The sequence below is a fragment of the Mercenaria mercenaria genome, chromosome 12 (assembly GCF_021730395.1).
Source record: "Mercenaria mercenaria strain notata chromosome 12, MADL_Memer_1, whole genome shotgun sequence".
In the NCBI taxonomy this organism is placed as follows: Eukaryota; Metazoa; Mollusca; class Bivalvia; order Venerida; family Veneridae; genus Mercenaria; species Mercenaria mercenaria.
Window position 1 is genome coordinate 80,315,684 of NC_069372.1, and position 22,279 is coordinate 80,337,962.

The following is a 22,279-nucleotide window of genomic DNA, read 5'->3' on the forward strand; positions in this document are numbered from 1 at the left end:
CTTTCTATTAACCATCTATATATAATATACTTATAGAAAAAAATCTTTAAAAAACACACGTAAAATTTAATACAGCTCTTCTTCTTTTTTACTTTTATATCCGTTAAGTTTAAATTCCTTCATATGCATTTCAAGAGGTGTTGAATAATTTTTTTCTTTCTGCATTTCTAATAGTATTGTAAAAATATCCTGAATAACTTTATTTGGATCTTCTTTATTTACTTTTCCGATCCGTGCTTTTGTTATAAGTTGTTTTATTTTATGATGATGTGATTTTAAAAAAAATTTCTTGTCGTCAAGTTTTAGTCTGTTAGTAAATATGGTAATTACTGATGGAACAGCGCCAGCAACTGCTACAAATATAGGAATAGCTGGAACAAGTACTAATGCAGCTGAACAACCAAAAATACCTGCTGTAATATATAATCCAGTATTTACTCTCCCACAAAATTTATAACTTTTTCTGTAAGCAGCAGCTAGTTTAGTTAAGTGAATAATTAATTGATCTATTGTTTCTATTCCATTATTATTAGAAATTAGATTTTTATTTGCTCATTTATATAATTAAACTTTTTATTTCTAAATTAAATTTGTTCAAGATCGCTAAATGGTACCCAACTATTAAATTTTCATTGTAACCTTTCCATTTTACTAAAGCTTGTTTTTTCTTATAGTCTCGTCTAATAACTTTTTCAATTCTAAAAAACTTCTTGTGTAGTAGGTAAAAGTTCTTGTTCATAAAATGAACCTTGAATTATTTCATCATTTAAATCTTTAATAGTGTATGTTTCTGGGATTTGTATTATTAATTTTATAAATATAAATATTTCCTCTGTCCAGTTTGGTGTATACCTTTTTCAAAATGTTCTTTTAAGTTTGCTTAAGCGAACTCGATCACCAATTTTAAATTTTGCTTTGCTCTTTGGTATCTTTAAATCACCATATAAATTAAAGTAAACAGTACCTTTATTTAAGTTTTTACTAGCTTCGGTTGGTGTCATTTTTATACTAGAAGTTTTGTTTGTTATATTATCAACCATATCCTGCAAATTATCTAAAATAAGTATAAGTATTATTTGCTGTAAAATATTTCCACATTATTCTTTTTAAACTTCTATTAAATCTTTCTATTACTACAGCCTTTCCTTCATTAAATGTATGGTACATATTAATTTTATTTTTATTTAAAAATGATTCAAACTTTTTATTATAAAATTCTTTTCCTTCATCTACCCATAAATTTTGTGGAATCCTTGCAGTCTTCGGGGACTTTTGTCCCTGTATTCTATCTTCAGAAATTATTTTTTCAAATGCTTCTGTAACAGATTCTCCGGTTTTATTCTTTAATGGAATAACCCAAGCATATTTACTAAATATATCAATAACGGTTAACAAGTACTTTACTCCTTTATTATATTTTGAAAAAGCTTGCATGTCAACTAAATCAGCTGACCAAGTATCATCAATATCATTAACTATCACTCTTCGTTTCCTAAATTTTCTTTTAATTGGTTTGTGTAATTCTTCTGCTAATTCATCGCTCCAGCGGTAGCTCAGAGTTACCGGCTCTGCAGTGATTCCGGGGGTATACTCTACCCCCTTTTCCCGTTTTTTGATTTTTGTTTTTGTCCGAGACCAAGTTTGTATTTCGTTTTAATTATAGGTTTCACAACTACATGTTTTGCAATCTTTTCTCCAAATGTTTTTGATTTAGTTTTATTTAAATTGGAAAGCATTTGCTTATCACATGTACCCTTTTTTACATCACTGTCATAGCAAAAATCATGGTCCATACATACTGCATCCAGTTCATTGACAGGGGGTCCATTATCTAGGGGATTTCCTGGCCCACAATAATTATATCCTGGAAGTGTTAAACCTTTCTTAGGTAATAAAGGTAACATTGCTTTGTGAATATCTAAATTACCCCCTGTACTTTTAACAAACTTTGATTTCATTTTTCCACAAGATGAACAAGTAGCCCTTATCATTTTTCTCCCGTTTTTTGTTGTAACATAATGAGGATTTATATTATCAGTAAATCTTCTTTCTTTCAAACAATATATTTTATTTTGTAAACTCATCTATATCAAATGTATTTAAAATTATTTAAAGACTAATAATGTAGTTATTAATTCAAAATAAGATCAAATAAGTTACATTTTATCAATAAAAATAATCTGCCAAAAGTTTGTCAAGTTGGCAGACATACATTGCTGCCACTTGGCAGAAAAATGGCAGTCTTTTGATTGGTTGAATTTGTGTTTGCCAACGTTCTGCCAAAAGTTTGTCAAGTTGGCAGCGACTGCCACATTGCTGCCACTTGGCAGGATTTTCGCAAATATTTGGTGGAAGTGTTTAAAATTATCTTTAATCATATTTTACTATAGGTTTTAACAATAATTTGTTAAAATTTGTTTTAAATTTGTTGAAATTGGTCAGCATTGGTCGGTTTAGGTCAAAGACTAAATGTTAAATTAGGTGAAACTGCGCCAAAAGCGCTATATATATAACTACTTAGATAAATACATGAATGAGTAAGTAAAACAATTTACAAACATTCATCATTTTAGGTAAGAGAACATTGTTTAGTTTTTACATATATAGGAGTAAGATATTTAAAAACACTGAATTATCCATAAAAGAAGAAAAGATACATACTAAGTGAGCTTAAGAATAGCTACTAGGCGTAAGACATACTATTCTTTTCAATAGATAACATGATTAATAAGAATTCATTCTAAAGTAATAAATTTTCATTAATTAGCACCTTCAAGCGTGAAAGATTAGGTAAAAAAGCAAATTAAGACAGGTAAGTCGTCATGCATCACAAAGCATACAACATTAAAGTAATCAAGCATAATGATTAGAACATGAAGCAGCAGTAGATGATAGAATATACAGTACCGACTGGAAGCACAAACAGTTAAGCAAAATCGCACATATGCAACTATGGTGTCAAGCAATTCCTAATTTATCACAAAAACACATTTTACAAAGGAGAACAAACAATGAACAAACATTGTGAAAATTAACCTAAACCTGGCTGACGATGAATATGATATACAGTATATAGGTACACACTAAAATAATGCAAGGTGCTGATTACATTTCCAAGATCAAATACAAAAAAATGTATAAATAAAACAAAGGAGATACAGTGGCAAGGATGCACACAGAGTGTAGCCATGCCAAAAGGCGGGGCTATCCCAATTTGTAAGGCATCGACTATAACTGGGGTACATTCACATAAATAGCAACTTACAGAAATAGGTACTTACAGAACCTTTAGAAAAAAACGTTTAAAACATTTTAACACTTGCGAAACAGAAACAACAAATACACTGAATGTACAAAACTAACTTTATAAGCAAACAAAAATATACTTTACTGTGCTGTGATAATTTAATTGCACGCTGGTAAACGTTTATTAATAAAATTATACTGGATAAGAATGATTAATCTGCAGGTTTTTATTTAACTTTTACACACTAAGCATTTACAGTCCTTACCATTCCAGGAGGATATCAGAGTTTTAAACTGGTTAAATCTGGAGCATTTTCTAAAATTTTCTGGCAATGAATTCCACAACACAAGAGCAGCATATCTAAATTAGTTCTTACCAAATTTTATAGAGTTCTCTTGAGGTGCATGTTATATATTTAGATTTGTTTCTGGAATGTCTTTTCTTGTATCAAGTTGTACAAAACAGGAGGAGAGATATCATTCAATAATTTAAAAGTTTCTATAGCCATTGTTCTCATGCGTCTAATATGCAAGCTAGGTAGATTTGCTTTAACAAGATGATCTTTATAAGCCGAAGACTAGTCATTATAGGCAAATCTTAAAGCTCGTTCTTTATTTTTTTTCAATTTTCTTAGTGTTACCTTCAGAACAAAAATGCCAGCTGATTGGAGAAACATGAAAGTATTAAAGAATAATAAATCGATAGTTGATTCAGTTTATTTAGATTTCTGCAAATTGTTAAAAGGATATTCAATTGCCTGGCTGCTTATTTACATTTGTTACCTATGAGTACGTTAAAATTTATGTGGTAGTCTATTTCTACTCCAAGCAACTTTACCACCTCTTCACAATTTATACTAGCAGACCCAAAGTTGAAGACTGGATTCTTTGAAACTATTTTCTTGCCTATTTCTTGTTACTGTAATGTAATTTATCAGGGTTTGCCTGCATACAATTACAATTAAAACTAAACCACTCAATAAGAAATGTATTTATTTTCGTGCTGTAAAAACATTGACTAATTTACTAAAATCAGGCGAATAAAAAGAAAGAGTGTTGTCATTTGCATGATTGTAAAGCGTAATAGCTCTTTAAATAAAACATTGTCGTTGATAAAAAACATTAAATAGAAGAGGACCAAGTATAGAGCCATTTGGTACTCCTTTTTAATATTTGCCCATGTACTTACTACATTTCCAATTCTAATTTGTTGTTTCCTAATTGATAAATATGAACAGAGGAGATTTGTTGATGATTTTGAAAATCCGCAAGCAGACAGATTTCTCAGTAAATATTGCGTGGCAAACAGTGAAAGGCTTTTGATAAATCCATTAGAACGACAGCTAAACATTTTATTATCTGAAGCATACTTCCAGTCTTCTATGAATTTAATTAAAGTATTTAAGCAGCCATGACCCTTTCTAAATGCACATAAAAATAATTAAAATCATTGCTGAAATAATCTGAAAGCTAAACGAACATAACCTTTTTAAAGATTTTTGAAGTGACGGGCAAGATGCTAACTGGCCTGTAATTTGATTTAGACACTGTGTCATTTTTCTGGTGGAGAGGAGTAACTTGTGCCTCTTTTAACTTCTGTGGAAAAGTACTTTAGAATCTGGTATATAATAAGCGCATAGGTCTTACTGTTATTCCGTATAGGGGAAATAAGCGCATGTCATGTCCTTACCGTAATTTTGTCGCGAAAGTAAGCGCATATTCGATTTCTGGTAAGCCATCAACAGATCCTTTGCAGCAAATAGACGTTATCAACGGTATTACACCGTGATAATTGTTTATTATGAATACAGGTGGCAAGTGTTCTTACCTGCTGAATAGCCTATGGGTGTTAAACGATTTTAACGTCATTTGAGTATGATTATGTATAAATATGATATGCAATAAAAGGAAGTAGTTCACAGCGCATGCACCGAAATAGCACAAAATAGCCGTTTTCACGCTCCGAAGTCGTGAGTTTCTATTTCGGAGAAGAACTCCGGCGTTTACCTACAAACGCTTGTTAAATAATATAACTGATACAATGTTAAGTATATTGCAAATCAAACGAATGCTGATACATCATCATAATATTTTAAATTTATTCCTGGTTCCTGTACATGAGAAATGATGACAAAAGCTACAGATAAAATAACATTTTCGAAAGTACTGATATTGTTTTTCATTCAGTGCAATTAATTGTCAAAGAACTAAATTAATTTTTCAAATATTAAATACTATCGAAAGACAATGTGAATAGAAATATCTGAAGTTCCAATGCCCCTCCCCACTAACGCCCGCCCCTTTTCCACATATAATTTTAACCTGGCTCATACAGGTTTAAAAGGTACAGACGCTTTATAAAAAAACTGACAAAATTACTCAGTACTAAGCGAGTGGTAAAAAGGTAAGGATGTTGAGATACAAATTTAGAACACAATGAAAATATTACGACACTTTTCGACCATACACTTTGCCGAAGGTTTATGATCAATTTCTAGTTTGTTGTAAGTGTTTTTCCTTCACCTCACTCACCTTACTGCCCGCTCATTTCCCTTGCATTTACGGTACGTTTTGTATCCCCTCCCCCTTTACTTTTATAAGTTTTCGTGGTTCCCCTTTGTTTTTCCAGCCGACTTCTCAGACGTTACTTGATTGTTTTTTTCTAACTGTGGGGGTGCGTTTCTATGCTTGTGAGTCTTTAACGGTGCCCTACTGTTTTTTATGCGTTGTTTGTTCGTTTCTCTATGTTATTCAGTTGATCGTAGTTGTATTTGTATCTTTGGTACATGAGTGTTTGCGATATTGTGGTTTACGTTGTAGTGCGACTGTTTCTAAAGAACATGGTATTCCCTTGTATATTCATCCTTGTTCAACTTTCCCATTCGGGTTACCCACCCCCCACCCCGACCACATTTCGCCCTTTACTATTTTCTTTCCCTCCAACAATATTTAGCATGAATTATTATGTACTTGTTTGATGTTTGAAGCAACCCGTCTGAAATATTTGTCTATTAGAGCTTCTTTTTGTTGTTGGCGTGGCTCTGGGGCTGTGTTTTGGTGTTCTGTGTTTCCAAGAAATCTACTCTTACCTATTATTTTTTGCTTTACACATTACATTGTTGGAGGCAAATCTAAACTTACAAAACAAATTGATGTTAATAAATCGTTATATAACCACCACATACTTTGAAATAAGGTAAAGATAAGACGGCGAAATGAAAGCTTGTATACTTTATTTAATCCTCGATTCTGCTTCTTACAAAACAACATTCAATTTCAGGTAGTCCTAAACATCATTTCCATATTACGGTACACATGCGGATTTAAATGTACCTGACGTGATTTCTCACTTACAACAATTTAAATAAATTTTCATACTTTATTTTCATACTTCAGTATTTAAAGTGAGCTCAGAGTACGTTCCAATGAATTAATAATTCTAACTTTATACTTTTTTCTCCCCGTTCTGTATTTATATGATACATTGTACCAGCAGAAGCATTTTTGTCAATCAATTAGTATCTTTATAATTACTGATCATACCTGTTTTGTATCTAAATGCTCTCTTTACCGCTTGCATCTATTTTGTCATATAATTTTTGAATATCGGTTTTTCCATGCTCACTTCCTGTTCCATATCTGCTCCAAATCCACTTCCTGTTCCATATCTGCTCCAAATCCACTTCCTGTTCCATGTCTGTTCCAATGCGTTCAGATCTATTTGACCGTATACTATGTTTTTTCACAAACATTCCAATTTCACTGTTCTCAATCCACACGTCTAAATTTTTATTTTCTTTCTTTCTGCCACATATTTTTATCATTAGAATGTCATTTAAATGAAAGTAAATTGATCATATCTTAATGAAGGGGATACCGAAGTGAACAGATGCACTATAATTATTCATTAGCATAGAGACAACTACGGTTTCAAATCTTCCGATATATCTCCATATTTTTCATTTTCCTATATCGAATTTCTAATTTGTTCTTTTTCTCAATGTTCACTCCATCATATGTGTTATTTGACCTTTTCGTTGAAGAAAAAAAAAGCTTAATTTCCTACTCTCTACCTAGATGTACGTATAAGCATTGGCTTATTTCAACCGGATATTATTTGATACAAGCACGCTTTCGACTATTTTAGATGTTTTAGACTGTCTTAGTTATAGATTTTTAAAAGGTTTATAATTTGAACAATTCATATAAAATAGCCGCCGGTTTCTTTTTGCCACGCCGGTATTTGGCAAATTCAGCCCATATTTATACGCGCTTTACAAAAATGAAAAGTGTCTTAAATTGTTACATTAACTTACCTATTTCAAAGTTAGTATGTTTTGATTAAATATAATTACCAGTTTTTTGTAAGGAAGTAAGAGAAAATTGCATTTGCCATGGCAAAACTGATTTTGCCATGGCAAAGCGGTCTTTTGCCATGGCAAAATGCATTGCCATGGCAAAATAATTTTGCCATGGCAAGAAAAATCGTCATTTTGCCATGGCAAAATTGCCATGGCAACTTTTTTTTCATTTTTCTTTAAAATTGATTTTAACTATTTCTAAACGAATGTTTAGGTAAAAATATGATGTTTCATATTAGTATCTCGGTTTTTTTTTATTTTGCCATGGCAAAAAGTTGCCATGGCAAATTTGCCATGGCCAAATCTTGCCATGGCAATTTTGCAATGGCAAGGTTCTGCCATGGCAATTTTGCCATGGCCAAATCTTGCCATGGCAATTTTGCAATGGCAAGGTTCTGCCATGGCAATTTTGCCATGGCCAAATTTTGCCATGGCAAGATTCCGTCATGACAATTTTGCCATGGCAAAATCTTGCCATGGCAAAAAAAATTCCAAATAATATTATTATATTATAATAAATTTTAGTGATAATGAAATACAACACTAGCAGGTGCAGAAATGACTGAAAGGGTCTTATGATGTCACATTTAAATTGATAAGCGTAGCTTTTTTTGTTTGTTTGTTTTGGGTTTGAAGCCGTTTTTCAACTGTTACAGTATTTCGGTTATGTAACTGCGGGCAGTTAGCCTACCCAGTGTTCCTGGATTCAAGTACAAACCTGTTCTCCCGAAATAACTGCCATAACCTCCACTTATTATCAGAATTATCAGAGGTGGTGGACAAATGATGTCAGACACAATGTCTTTTATCAAATCGTCACGGAGAACGTACGCCCCGCCCATTTTCAAAGCTACGAAATTACATAAATATAGAATATCTTACATATATGTGCACTTTAATGTTATAAGAATACACATGTTTGTATCTGTTTCCATCATTAACCAACACAAGAAGTCAGTGGAACAATTATATATTTATATATTCATTTATCTATCCCAATCCGAGTCACTGCAAGAAAACATAATGTAAGTATTCATATGATATAAGAACTGTATTCATTTTTGCATCAATAGATGCTATTTTGTTTAACTCCATATGAAAGTATGTAATCAAGTTGACTATTGGCCAGCAAGTCTTTCGGTAAGTGTGCACTATTACACAACTCTTTATGTAAAGCGCGGTCCACATTGTGCTAATAATATATAAATTTTCATGGGCCCATGAAAAATCTTGGAAGACAAAAAAAATGAACATTTCCTTCTGATGTCATGCAATTTGTTCATCGGGCAATAGTTTTAACTATAGACCGGCAAGCCATTCATTATGTGTACAGTCTACGTAACATAAACTTCTCACAGTTGTTAATAAAATATTTTTACAGTCTACTAATACGTTTCTATATTGTTGAATATTTCAGGTTTCCCACTTAAAACGAGTACGTGCATTTCTTGAATGCGAAGTCATGTCACCAAGTGCTTGACCAAAGATGTCGTTTTCTTATATTAAAAGGTGAATGTTGTATGAAGGCCGAGTTCATCGATGTATAGGTCCGTTTGAAGGTTATGCCGCAATTTGAGTGAACATCATTTATCAATCATAATCTTTTCTATGTTAATATATCAATGCAATGGAAAGTAAGCTATCATGTAACTTGCTGTACATGATAACACACTCATGCTTCTAATAGCCCTGAAATTGTTTTCTTTGAATTTACATCTTTCATATAGGTATTTTTCCATTCATATTAATAGCAGGGATTTCTTTTTCCGGAAATAGCGTTTACAACAAGTTTTATTTTTGTGACATTCTGTGGGTTTTAACTTTTAGAACTTTTGTATGCTTTATGTCTGAACTTATGTTAGTATTTTATCCTGATCAAAGTAATGGTAAATAACCGAAACAGGTAGATAAAATTAAGTTAAACTTGACTCAATGTTCTGTTTGCTGTGACCTTGAAATACCCTAAAATCAATCGGGGTCATCTACTCTGCATGTCCAATCATCCTATGAAGTTTCAACATTCTGGGTCTAGTGGTTTTCAAGGTATTGACTAGAAATAGTTTTCCATGTACAGGTCCCTGTGTCCTTGACCTTTAACAGAGTGACCACAAAAACAATAAGGATCATGTGTGTGTGTGTGTGTGTGTGTGTTCGAGTTTAACGTCTTTTTCAACAATTTTTCAGTCATATAAACGACGGTGTCTACTTGTAGCAGTGAGCACAATGCCCAACTTTATAGTGCTGCCTGACTGGAATATCACGCCGTAGACACGTGGCATGATACCCCACCCAGTCACATTATACTGACACCGGGCTGACCAGTCCTAGCACTATCCTCTTAATGCTGAGCGCCAAGCGAGGAAGCTACTACTACAATTTTTACGTCTTTGGTATGACGCGGCCGGGGATCGAACCCACGACCTCCCGCACTCGAAGCGGACGCTCAACCATAGGGCTACCGAGGCGGTGGATAAGGATCATGTACTCTGCATGTTCATTCATCCTATTAAGTTTCAACATTCTTGGTCAAGTGGTTCTCAAATTACTGATTGGAAAGTGTTTTCTATGTTCAGCCCCCTGTGACCTTGACCTTTGATAAAGTAACTCCAAAACCATTACGGGACATGTACTTTGTAAGTCCTATCATCCTATGAAGTTTGAAGGTTCTAGGTCAAATGGTTCTTAAGTTATTGACCGGAAATAGATTCCATGTTCTGTCCACTGTGTGACCTTGACCTTAAATAGAGTTACCACAATATTGATAGGGGTCATCTACTCTGCATGTCCAATCAACCTATGAAGTTTCAATATTCTGGGTCAAGCAGTTCTCAAGTTATTGATCGGAAATGGGTTTTCCATGTTCATGTCCCTGTGACCTTGACCTTAACAGAGTAACCCCAAAAACATCAGGGTCATCTACTCTGCAAGACCAATCCTCCTATGAAATTTCAACATTCTGGAACAAATAGTTCTCAGGTTATTGATCAGAAATGGATTTCCATGTTCAGACTTCTGTGACCTTGACCTTTAACAGAATGACCCAAAACCAATAGGGGCCATCTACTCTGAAAGACCAATCATCTTAAGTATGAAGTTTCAACATTCTTTGGCAAATGGTTCTCAACTTATTGATCGGAAGTGGTTTTCAATGTTCAGGCCCCTGTGACCTTGACCTTTGATGGAGTGACCTCAAAAACAATAGCCGCTGTCTACTCCATAAGCTCTGCCACCCTATGAAGTTTGAAGGTTCTAGGTCAAACGTTTCTCCAGTTATTGCTCAGAAATGAAGTGCACCGTACGGACGGACAGACAGACAGGGTAAAACAATGTTTATTTTTTATTTATTTTATTTGGGTTTTATGGCACACCAACACAGTATAGGTTATATGGCGTCAAACAGGACTACAAAGTTGCTGAAGATATTTTGGATGTTTGTATAAAATCAAACCATAAATTAATTCTCTATATCGGCTGCAAAAGCCGAAACAGCAAATTCTGGACCTTTAAGGGGCCATAAATCTGGAACCCATTACGAATTCTGGCCAGTTCAAACAAGAGCTGTCGGATGACAGAGCGCTCAACTATTCGAAAAAATGATTGAAGAATGGGGTCAAAATATTACCAAAGATATTCAGACAAAAGAAAAAACAAGTTTAGACAAACAATGTTCCTGTATTTGTGGATTTCAATAAGTCTTGCACTAAATGGCAATGTGTGAACCAATTTCAAAGTCCAGAAAGGGCCTTAATTCAGCCAAAATAGTTGTCAGAGTTATGTACTCTTGCCTACAGATTGAAATCATGATGATAATCAAGTGTTCAAAGTTTAAAAGCAATATGTCAAATAGTTTTGACAAAACATGGACTTGTAAATGAAAACCGAAAAAAATTCCAAGTCCACAAAGGGCCATAATTCAGCCAGAATAGATGACCGAGTATTGTACTCTTTTCTACAGATAGAGACAATTATACTGAACAAGTGATAAAAGTTTCAAAGCCATATGTCAAACACTTTACACAAAATATTAACTGGTACGAAGAACTAAACCCAGATTTCTAAGTCAAAGGGCCATAATTCTGCCAAAATCCTTGATGGAGTTATGTACTCTTGCCTATAACTGGACATGGTGATGGTAAACAGGTGTTCAAAGTTTCAATGTTTTATCTCAAAAGACTGTCAAAATATGAACCGGTATGAAAAACTTAACTGAGATTTTTAAGTCAAAAGGGGCCATAATTCAGCCAAAATCCTTGATGGAGTTAAGTACTCTTGCCTATAACTGGACATGGTGATTGTAAACATGTGTTGAAAGTTTCAAAGCTTTATCTCAAAAGACTGTCAAAATATGAACTGGTACGAAAAACTTAACCATGATTTCTAAGTCAAAAGGGGCCATAATTCAGCTAAAATCCTTGATGGAGTTAGCTTTATCTCAAAAGACTTTGTAAAAATGTGGACTGGTACGAAAAACTTAACCAAGGTGTGACGCCAACACCGACGCCATAGTGAGTAGGAAAAGCTCTACTTATTCTTCGAATAGTCAAGCTAAAAGGAACCAAGATCTTGTGGTGATACAAGTTGGGTGCAAGTTTGGTTAAAATAATATCATATTAAATGAAGCTGCTGTTGTGCAGACAAGCTTAAACTAGCTAATTTTGGCCTTTCGGGGGCCATAACTCTGGAACCCATAAAGGGATCTGGCCGTTCAAGAAAGGACCCAAGATCTTACTATGACACAAGTTTTGTGCAAGTCCGTTTAAATTCATATCATAAACGAAGCTGCTATTATGCAGACAAGGTCAAAATAGCTAATTCTGGCCCTTTCAGGGGCCATAACTCTGGAACCCATTGTGGGATCTGGCCAGTTCAAGAAAGGAACCGAGATCTTATGGTGATACAAGTTGTATGCATTTTTGATTAAAATAAAATCATAAAAAATGAAACCACTATCGTGCAGGCAAGAAATTGTTGACGCACGGACGGACGAAGGGTGATCATAAAAGCTCACCTTGTCACTATGTGACAGGTGAGCTAAAAAACGTTCTGCTCAACTGAGAATAAAAGCATAAAAGTAAAATCAAATAAATTAAAAAATTTATTCTCAAAATTATTTTATAAAACAACATAGCATCTTAATATAAAAAATACAGTGGAAACTTGATATCCCGAACTCATAAAATTTCAGGCTGTCTCAAAGACAGCTTCAAGACCTGTACTCAAACATGTGCACAAAGTATCATTTAAAGGAATTGTTTATGGCAGATTCTAAACAGTCTATATATGAATTTTCAATAAAATTTGCTAAGCTGATACATTTTGCCCCCTCTAATTTTAACATTAAGAGATTCTACTTCCATTACATTACATACATTATTTCATGGCCAAGTGGCTGAAAATAATTCAAAACATAATTATGATAAACTCATACAGACTTATGAGAATGACCATAAAACATATTTTAATATCTATGAGCTAATTAAATTAGCTCATTTCTGATTCAACGGTGACATCATAAATGTATGACCTCATACAAAAGTGAAGCTTGTAACTCGTAATAATATCAACATACCTAATTTCATGATTCTGTGTATAAATAGTTTGCAAGCTGTTAGATTACTACTTTATAAAAACTTTTGATGAAAATATATAAGTATATATACATTGGCTATGCAACACTTTCTAACTAAGTGGGTAAAGTGTATGACAAAAATTACATATAACACGTATAATGTGATACTGTAAAATGATAATTGTGTGTTGTTTGAATCAAAATAATATGTTCCAATAATGGGGAACATTAATCAGTTACTTCCCTTGATTATGTCCAAGAAGTAGATTGGTCCTTCCTCTGATTTATTGTTGACTTCTTTGTAATTTTCAAAAGCAATATCTAAACTAAATTTCATTGGATTGGAAAATGATTAAGAACAGGGTGTCTTTTATTGGCTCTGTGCTAAATTTATGTTAGATTAATCATTTTTATTTATAAACTTACACTTTAAAAGCATATGTATTTTTACCAACCTCAACATTTTGGACAAAGGTTATAACGAAAAAGTCGGAGGAATCCAACTGAAAGGGACCAATGTTATATTTGGTTATCCTTGCGCTTTATTATACAACTTTTCAAGGGAAGTTACAAGCTAATGTTCCTCATTTTCTAAGTTAATAAAATATGAAATAAATAACTTCTTAATAAAATATTAAAATATTAACAAAGTATAGTGGATATTTAATATTTCTTTATAAAACACTTGATATCTTGTATTTCCAGATACTAAGTTTCAAACACATATAGCCTGAACCTTATATCACCATTTAATTAAAAAAATAATTTATAGCAAAAGAGTGTTTTAACACTATGTATGTAAGATGGGCAGTTATATGTCAGTCGTAATAATTTAACGAGGACGCAGCCCGAACGAAAATTATTTGTATTACATATCACCGCCCGAGTGGATAAAGTGTTAAAATACGGTTTTGCTATAAATTATTTTGATTCTATTATGCCATTAATCTAAAACAGTAGATAAAACATAGTAACGCTCTTTCTTAGTCACAACCAAAAAATTGACGTCGCCACGTATTAACATGACTTCATTGTAGCATAAGAGTGTTTTAGTAGAGAAAAGCATATATAAATAAATAAAAATACACACATTGAAGGAGTGAAGGGAAAAATTCATAGCTTAAAATCTGCAATAACAGACTTCAGTCTTATTACAAATGAAAGCAATCAAGCACCTTAAAATATTGTCTCTTTTTATGAACAAGTATGGTTTATGTTTTGGAAATCAGATCTAAATAAAGTTATATCTTTACAATCTTGGAAAGCTTTCCAGGAAAAGTCACAAAACATTAGCGAAAACTCTAAAATTGGATACAATTTGCTTAAGGGTGGTTAAGCATTCAATTCACTGTGTGTATTTTTAAACTTTAATTTTCCTTGTCACACAAAATAGTGCAATTTTAGCACAAGTATAAATTTAATAATTTGTATTAATTATTAAGCACTACCGCAATTAAGTTGTCAAAGATTCGCATTCACAAGAACATATTTTACCAAAATTCAACAGAAATGCAAGTTTATGAAATAGTTATTACCTCCCTTTGTTGAGCTTTGGGTGCACAACTAAGATTTAAAAAAAAGTACTTCTAAAGCTAAAAGTTGTTGCAAAATTGGCCTTGTTTCAGACAGTTGAAATATTCCAATTTATATCAAATGCAAATGTGAAACTAGAAATTATACAGAATTTATCCACTTTTTTGAACACTTTGATATTAAAGGGAGATAATAACAAATTTAAATTTCATAAACGATTACAAGTCACACATAAACCAGTAGCGATCTAACTCCAAGTAATGGGTCTTTTTGTTCCTTAACCTTTAGCATGCTGGCGGCAAGTGACTCTGCCTTTGCGACCAGTGCAGACCAAGATCAGCCTGCACATTTGTGCAGGCTGATCATGGTCTGCACTGTTCACTATTCAGTTAGTAAATTTTCATAGAAAACCCCTTCGAATGATAAATGGTATTGCCCAAATTAAATGATAAACCAGTCTTTTTTAGAAATGTAGCAGGCTAAGGGTTGAATAAATTTCACAGAAAATATAAACTGTCAGAAAATGTTGCTCTTGACTGGTAGCAGGTTACTTAGAATCAACATTTAAGATGTTACAGATTGAAACAAATGTATCATCTTATAAAAATCTGACCTTTAAAAATTAAAACTTCAAATTCATTAAACTTATAAATAATATCAAGACTAGATTTTGGCAACAATCCAATTAGAGTACCTTTTAATAATAAGCAAAAAAGCTTGCCCAAAATTATTTCTTCAAAAGAAGTGTAACACTAATCAATATTCCAAAAATATATGAAGGTCCATTTCATATTAATGTAGTATACAAAAACGTTTCATTATAATTATATGATGGAAATAATGTGAGTTGAGTACAAAGTGTTCAGAAGTTATTGTTTTATTATATAAGATGGTAAAGTTCAATTCAACAAAAAGGGTAAAAAAACTGATACAAGGTCACAAAAATTTATGTAACAATATACAGTGTATACCAGTTTAGTCTGGACAGAAACTGCAACTTTCTGTAAGTATTCTTAAATAATCAAAACATGTCTCAACAAAGATATCTTAAAGAATGCACTTTTCTGATAAATTTACTTCTACAAATATCAAATAATAATTAAATAATTCAAAACTAAAAATCAGTTAACATTTTATTAATATCATTGACCTTATCAAATTTGCAAACAACTCTTAAAATTTGTATATCCCTTGTTTTCCATAAATGGCCTGTTTAAGTATTATTTCTACTCTCATTCTATGCCCTCCTCAAGTCCTTCTTGCTCACAAACCGATATTGTCCATCGTCTAAAAACCTGACTTTATACAAGCCTGAAAAAGAAAACACTATATTACACATCTTTTTAAAAATGTTTTCTTCTTAACATTTTACAAAAACATCAAATTTACTGTGTAACAGTATATATACTAATAGTATAGCCTTAAGATTTTTCTGAACGTGATAATTTGTTCGAAGTCCAACCAAAGTAAATTGTTTTATCACCTTAATTACATAAACGACCTCAAATGTCAACTCGCTAATAATTCCTTTTTTAGTCAAAACAACACTAAATGTAGAAAGTCTTTCAGCAATGTAGCATCATTTTTTTCCCCAAATAACCTCCTTTATAAAGTATTTCTTGATTAACATTTATCTGTCAACAAATTACATCCCCAATGCTTACTAAGAAAGTAGATAGGTTTTTTTTTCTTACCAGAGGATACAACAGCAACAATGCTGGCCTTGTAGAACTTTCTCAACTCTGGGTTTCTATCCTGCCAAAGTGCCTCGACATGGTCTCCTTTGTTGAAAACCTGTTATAAAGAACGAAAAAATTTATTACAATAAATTACTTTTGAAATAATTAAGCGCTGATATAATGCTATTTAGAGACATTTTGGATTCATTTTTTTTTCTTAAACTCACTTTTAATAACATGTGTTAACAACTTCCTAGCAAAACTCTTAGTGCCACCTACACTAAAATATTAACCCATCCGCTTAGCTCAATAGGGAGAGTACCGATCTGCGGATCCCAGGTCATGAGTTCTATCCTCGTAGAGACCACATGTTCTCAGAGACTATTTGATAAAAGACGTTTTGTTTCATCATTCGTACTCCACCTTTGATTCATGCTGGAAAGTTGGCAATTACTCGCGGAGAACAGGTTTGTACTGGTACAGAATCCAGGAACTCTGATTAGGTTAAATGTTAGCCATTACATAACTTAAATACTGTTCAAAAACAGCGTTTAATCCTAAAGAAACAAAAAACTGAGACCATAAAATAAAATGTTAACCTAAACAAATTTTCAGATATAAAAAAAATCCACATTGATTTTATCTATTATTTACAGTGAAGAGTTTAATTACAAGTAAAATGTATTTACCTCTGATAACCTCCTGCTAGAGCGAACTGTTGCTGCTGGTGCTGGTGCCGACTGTGTTTCGACCTGAAAATTTATTGAAATAAGCTTTGAGCTAAAAAATGCAAAAACTTGACAGACAACATTAATGAACATGTGAATACTGATGAATAAAGGTTAAAAAGATGAGGCATCTGTATGTTTTCGTAAATGTTGACAGTTCAACAAACACCAAAATATAATTTATTTACATTTCTTTTGTATTTCTTCCATCATGTAAGTGCTTGAATTATTCTGACAGAATATTACTGATATGAATATCCCTCACTTAAGAGCAGATTAATTGCAAAAGTAAATTTCTGTGTACAAAAATAAATACACTTAAAAAAGTACCTTTTTTTTCTTTAACTTTCCTGTAAGCCCTTCACATTTCTGTAAATGAAAGAATGTATTAAAATTACATAGCTATTTTAAATAATAGGTCCAGGTAATATTACCATATTATATATTCTAACATGACAAGCGAATAACCTACATACATGTAGTGCAAATCTATCTTGGGTTATTCTGCAATAAACCACTCGCATGCAATCATGTCATCCGATCCAGGTGCGTAGCACGGTTGTAGAAAGTAGTTACCACTTTTTCTAACACTGTTGATACTAGTATGTAGTGTTAGAATCGAAATAACAAGTTCCAAGGGTGATTTATCGTAGGATAAACCTAGTTTTTCGTTCTTATGCGAAACAATACTTTCGTCAATTGCCAACATTAAAAAGAAACTTTACTTGTGCCTTTAACTTTTTAAAGACGTTATTGAATATTGAATAGCAATATCTAATTACCTTAATAATGGTTGAAACAATACCACTCGTCTTTGCAGTTGGTGTACCAGGAATGACATTCTGTAAAACATATTTACAAGTAGTCAGTATATCTCAATTTATTATTAAAAATGACCCAATCTGAACACCATATTTCCAATGAAAAAAGACCTAAATACCACTATACCAGTATATAATATTCTTTAATGACTTGATTTAACTTCAATGAAGAAATCCATTACGCCACATGTAAGACAGATATTTATATAGATTACACTCAGTTAACAAACTCAACAACTGATCAGGTTTTTGATTAGCAGTTAAAGGACCCTTGCTATAACTTACCAACATTTATAGAAGTACCAAAAGTTAAATTCCAACAGATGATATTAGTCTTTTCAATTAAATATGTGTTATACACAGACGGATGTTTTCATGTCTTTCCACTGAATATATGAATTCAATACTAAATTCTAGTCTAAATCATTGGATTAGTGAAATCAACAGCCAAAGACCCAAAGGTCTATCTTTTCAGCTATTGACTGGTAGTCCATTCAATAAGTTTTTTAGTAAATTACATCATATTTACTTTCAGTTTTATTTTCACAAATTCAATTGCTTTACCTCATTCAAAAAGTCTTTCTCTGTGTCTGACTCTTCTGTATCTCTCAAGGAAATTATGATTTAGTTGGCAATTGATAATGAAAGGTACTTTAAAGTACAGAATAGAAAATAAAAAGAGAATGTGTAAATTGTAAATCATCCTTCCTAAAGTGACTTGCAGACTTTAGTCACGTTGTGTACATTTCTGTGACCCTGATCAATGGAGAACATCTGTGTAGCTGTAATGATAGCCTTGATTCCATTTTATATCTGTATAATATATAGATTTTTAACTTGAATATTTGTATAATATATGTACATGTTTAATCATTGATAGTTATTATTTGTTAAAGTGCATTGGTAACTTCCTTTGGGTATGGCAGATGTAAAGATTTTGATTGTTTCAGTGCAAGGTCAAATATTCCACTGAATGAATACAATATTTCAGTGGTTCAGGCATGACTGACCATGTAAATTTTGATGTTTATGGGCGAAATACATACTGATCTAACAAAACAGATTTTCTTTTTTTTATATTTGATAACATTTTTAATATTTTAAACATAGTATATCAAGTTTACCTGCCCAACGTCTGTTACATTGTTTCCTGATGTCACAATTGGTAGATTTTGATAGGGGGAAAATCAACTTTCATAACATTTTCACAAATAGAAATTCTTCAATGTAGATTTTGCTGAAACTTCTCACAACTGTAAATAAAGACATGACCTATAATTTGATGAAATAAAATGTATAGGTCATTGTGCTTATTGTTTTAGATATTTGACCTTGATTAAAGTAAACAGGACATTTCACGCTAATTTTATTTTTAAAATTTTTTTTTTGTTGGATTTAGCATCTCACCGACACATGATAGATCATATGGCGACTTTCCAGATGTTTTCCAGAAAAAATGATGTTATGCCATCACTTCTGGGTTATTAAACGTGCAGAACTATCTTAATACAATGTTACTGTGTGATGCGTGCTTTATTACTGCCATATTTTTTAATATGTAATTGCAATTTAATTACAATTTGTCAAATTGACACTATTTAATTGAATATAATTATACTATGAATTTGTAACTGCTACATTCTAAGGAATTTCAACCAGTGCAGTGATTGAATAAATACTTTGTTTCATGAATACATGTATAACTTTATTCTTATAATTTATTAGCTCACCTGAGCTAAAGGCTCATGGTGAGCTTTTGTGACCGGTCAATGTCCGTCGTCAGTCGTGTGTTATCCGTCCTGTGTCCGTCAACATTTTCTAAAAAAAATCTTCTTGAAAACCTATGGGCAGAACTACACCAAACTTGACAGGAATGATATTTGGGTGGCCCCCATTTAAATTTGTTCAAAGAATTGAATTCCATGAAGAACTCCATGGCAACCAAAAATGAAAAACTTTAAAAATCCACAGGGCCTAGGGCTTTGATATTATGTGTGTAGCCTGATCTAGTTGTCCTCTACAAAGATTGTTCAAATTATCCCCCTAGGGTGAAATATGGCCCCACCCTGAGGGTCACAGTTTATAAAGACTTATATAGGGAAAACTTTGAAAATCTTCTTATACAAAACCACACGGCCTAGGGCTTTGATATTTGGTATGTAGCATCACCTAGTGGTCCTCTACCAAGATTGTTCAAATTGTCCCCCTAGGGTCAAATATGGCCCGTCCAGGGGATTCAAAGTTTTACATAGACTTGTATAGGGAAAAATGTTCTAAAATCTTCTTGTCTGAAACCACAAAACTTAGGCCTTTGATATTTTATTTGTAGCATTGTCCTTTGGTCATCAACCAAAATTGTTCAAATTGTACCCCTGGGGTGAAAAGAGGCCTTGCCTTGGGGGCCCCATGTTTTATATAGACTTATATAGGAAAAAACTTTAAAAATCTTCTTGTCTGAAATCACACAACCTAGGCTTTTCGTATTTAGTTTGATGCATTTCCTAGTAGACCTCTACCAAAATTGTTCAAATTATGCCCCTGGGGTTAAAAGAGGTCCCGCCCCGGGGTCACTTAATTATTATACGAGTTATATAGGATAAAATACTTAAAAAATTATCTGATCCTATTTCCAAGACTGTTTAATAATAATTACCTGATGACCCTAAGAAATATGATGTCACTTGACTGTGACCTTGACCTTCTTACCGACTTTCTTGTTTTTTAAAATACAGTCTTGATATTTGGATGACATGTAGAGTTTTGCACATCGATGGTAAAACTAAATTTCATTGACCATGTGTGACCTACTGACTTTCTTAATACTTGAGCATCAGTTTGACATTTGAAACATTAGCCCATATTACTCAGGTGAGTGATCCAGGGTCATCATGACCCTCTTGTTTTAAATTTCCTGCCACGAGTGGTGGGGGTTACAGGATTGGTCTTTCTTCGGCCTTTTGTCTATCCACTCCATATAACTTAATCCCCTTGAAAGATTTTCATGAAACTGGACAAATGATCACCTCATCAAGACAAAGTGCAGTACTCATGAGTCAGCCATGTCGTCTGAATGTCTAATGTTTGAGTCTTTTATTACATGTCTGCTCTGAATCTCCTCAACCCCTTGAAGGATTTTCAGGGAACTTTGGTCAAATGATCACCACAGCAAGACTATGTGCAGAAATTTTGAGTCATCCTTACTGACTCAAGGTCAAGGTCACAACTCTAGATCAGAGATTGGAGCCTTCCATTTTGGGTTCACTTTGTATCTCCTAAACCCCTTGAAGAATTTTCATGAAACTTTTGTCAAATGATCACCTCATAAAGATTATTTGCAAAACTCATGAGTCAGCCAAGTCTCCTAAACCCCTTGAAGGATTTTAATATGAATTGTTTGTAATATTACTTTTATGAACACGATGTGCAGAACTTGAAATTCACCCGTTCCAACTAAAAGTCAAGGCCAAAACACAAATGTTTGAGCCTTTAATTTCCTTTTGATTTTTTTTGTGTTAAACATTTAGAGCACTATTGCGCTATAAGTATTTGTGCTTCCAACCAATACAGTCGACCCATTCACCATCCATAACAGGGGCGGATAATAGCTGTCTTTCAGACTGCCTTTTTCTTACTTGAATAGAGGTGTGTAATATTTAGAACATGTTGATTCAATTCATGTATGTATAAATGTACTGATGAAATTCAAGTAACTCATTAAATATTTTTATGTGCATATTTTGTTTTTATTATTACTATTATTGTATGTTTCCCCCCACTAGGGGAGACATATTGTTTGAGGGAGAGGTACTGTTTTTGTATGAGTTTTTATCATGATATTAACTTGTGCACCTATTTTTCATCTGGGTCAGCCCCCTATATCCAGAGTTATGGCCCCTGAAATAGTAAAAGCACATTTTAACCTTGTAACACGCCTAACTCAAAAAGTATTTATTAATATAAATTGATTAAACCTTGCACAAGTCTTTATCTTAATATGAAATTGCGCACCTCCTACTTTTCGTATGGCTCCGCCCCCTATTTTCAGAGTTATGACCCCTGAAATAGTAAAAAATGCACATTTTCACCTTGTGATGCACCCAGCTCAAAAAGTATATGATATAAAGGGATGAAAACTTGCACGAGTCTTTATCGTGATATAAACTTGTACATTTCTCATTTTTAGCTCCACTTTTCGAAGAAAATGTTGAGCTATTGCACTCGCCCCGGCGTCGCCGTTGGTTAAAGTTTTTGATAAAGTCAAATATCTCTGTTACTATCAAAGCTATTGACTTGAAACTTAAAATAGATATTTACTATCAAAGTCTACACCAGGAGAAACAAT

General features: G+C 32.9%; 1 protein-coding gene across 1 annotated transcript; it reads right to left on the reverse strand.

The window, feature by feature from the left end:
- Positions 1–15,633: 15,633 nt before the first annotated feature.
- LOC123558043 (uncharacterized) lies at positions 15,634–20,345 on the reverse strand. Its single transcript, XM_053520666.1, has 7 exons — positions 20,332–20,345; positions 18,502–18,544; positions 17,899–17,958; positions 17,447–17,485; positions 17,078–17,140; positions 16,404–16,503; positions 15,634–16,020 (listed from the first exon to the last, which is right to left on the reverse strand). The coding sequence occupies exons 1-7, from the start codon at positions 20,343–20,345 to the stop codon at positions 15,947–15,949; spliced, it is 393 nt and encodes a 130-aa protein (XP_053376641.1). The 3' UTR covers positions 15,634–15,946.
- Positions 20,346–22,279: the final 1,934 nt, after the last annotated feature.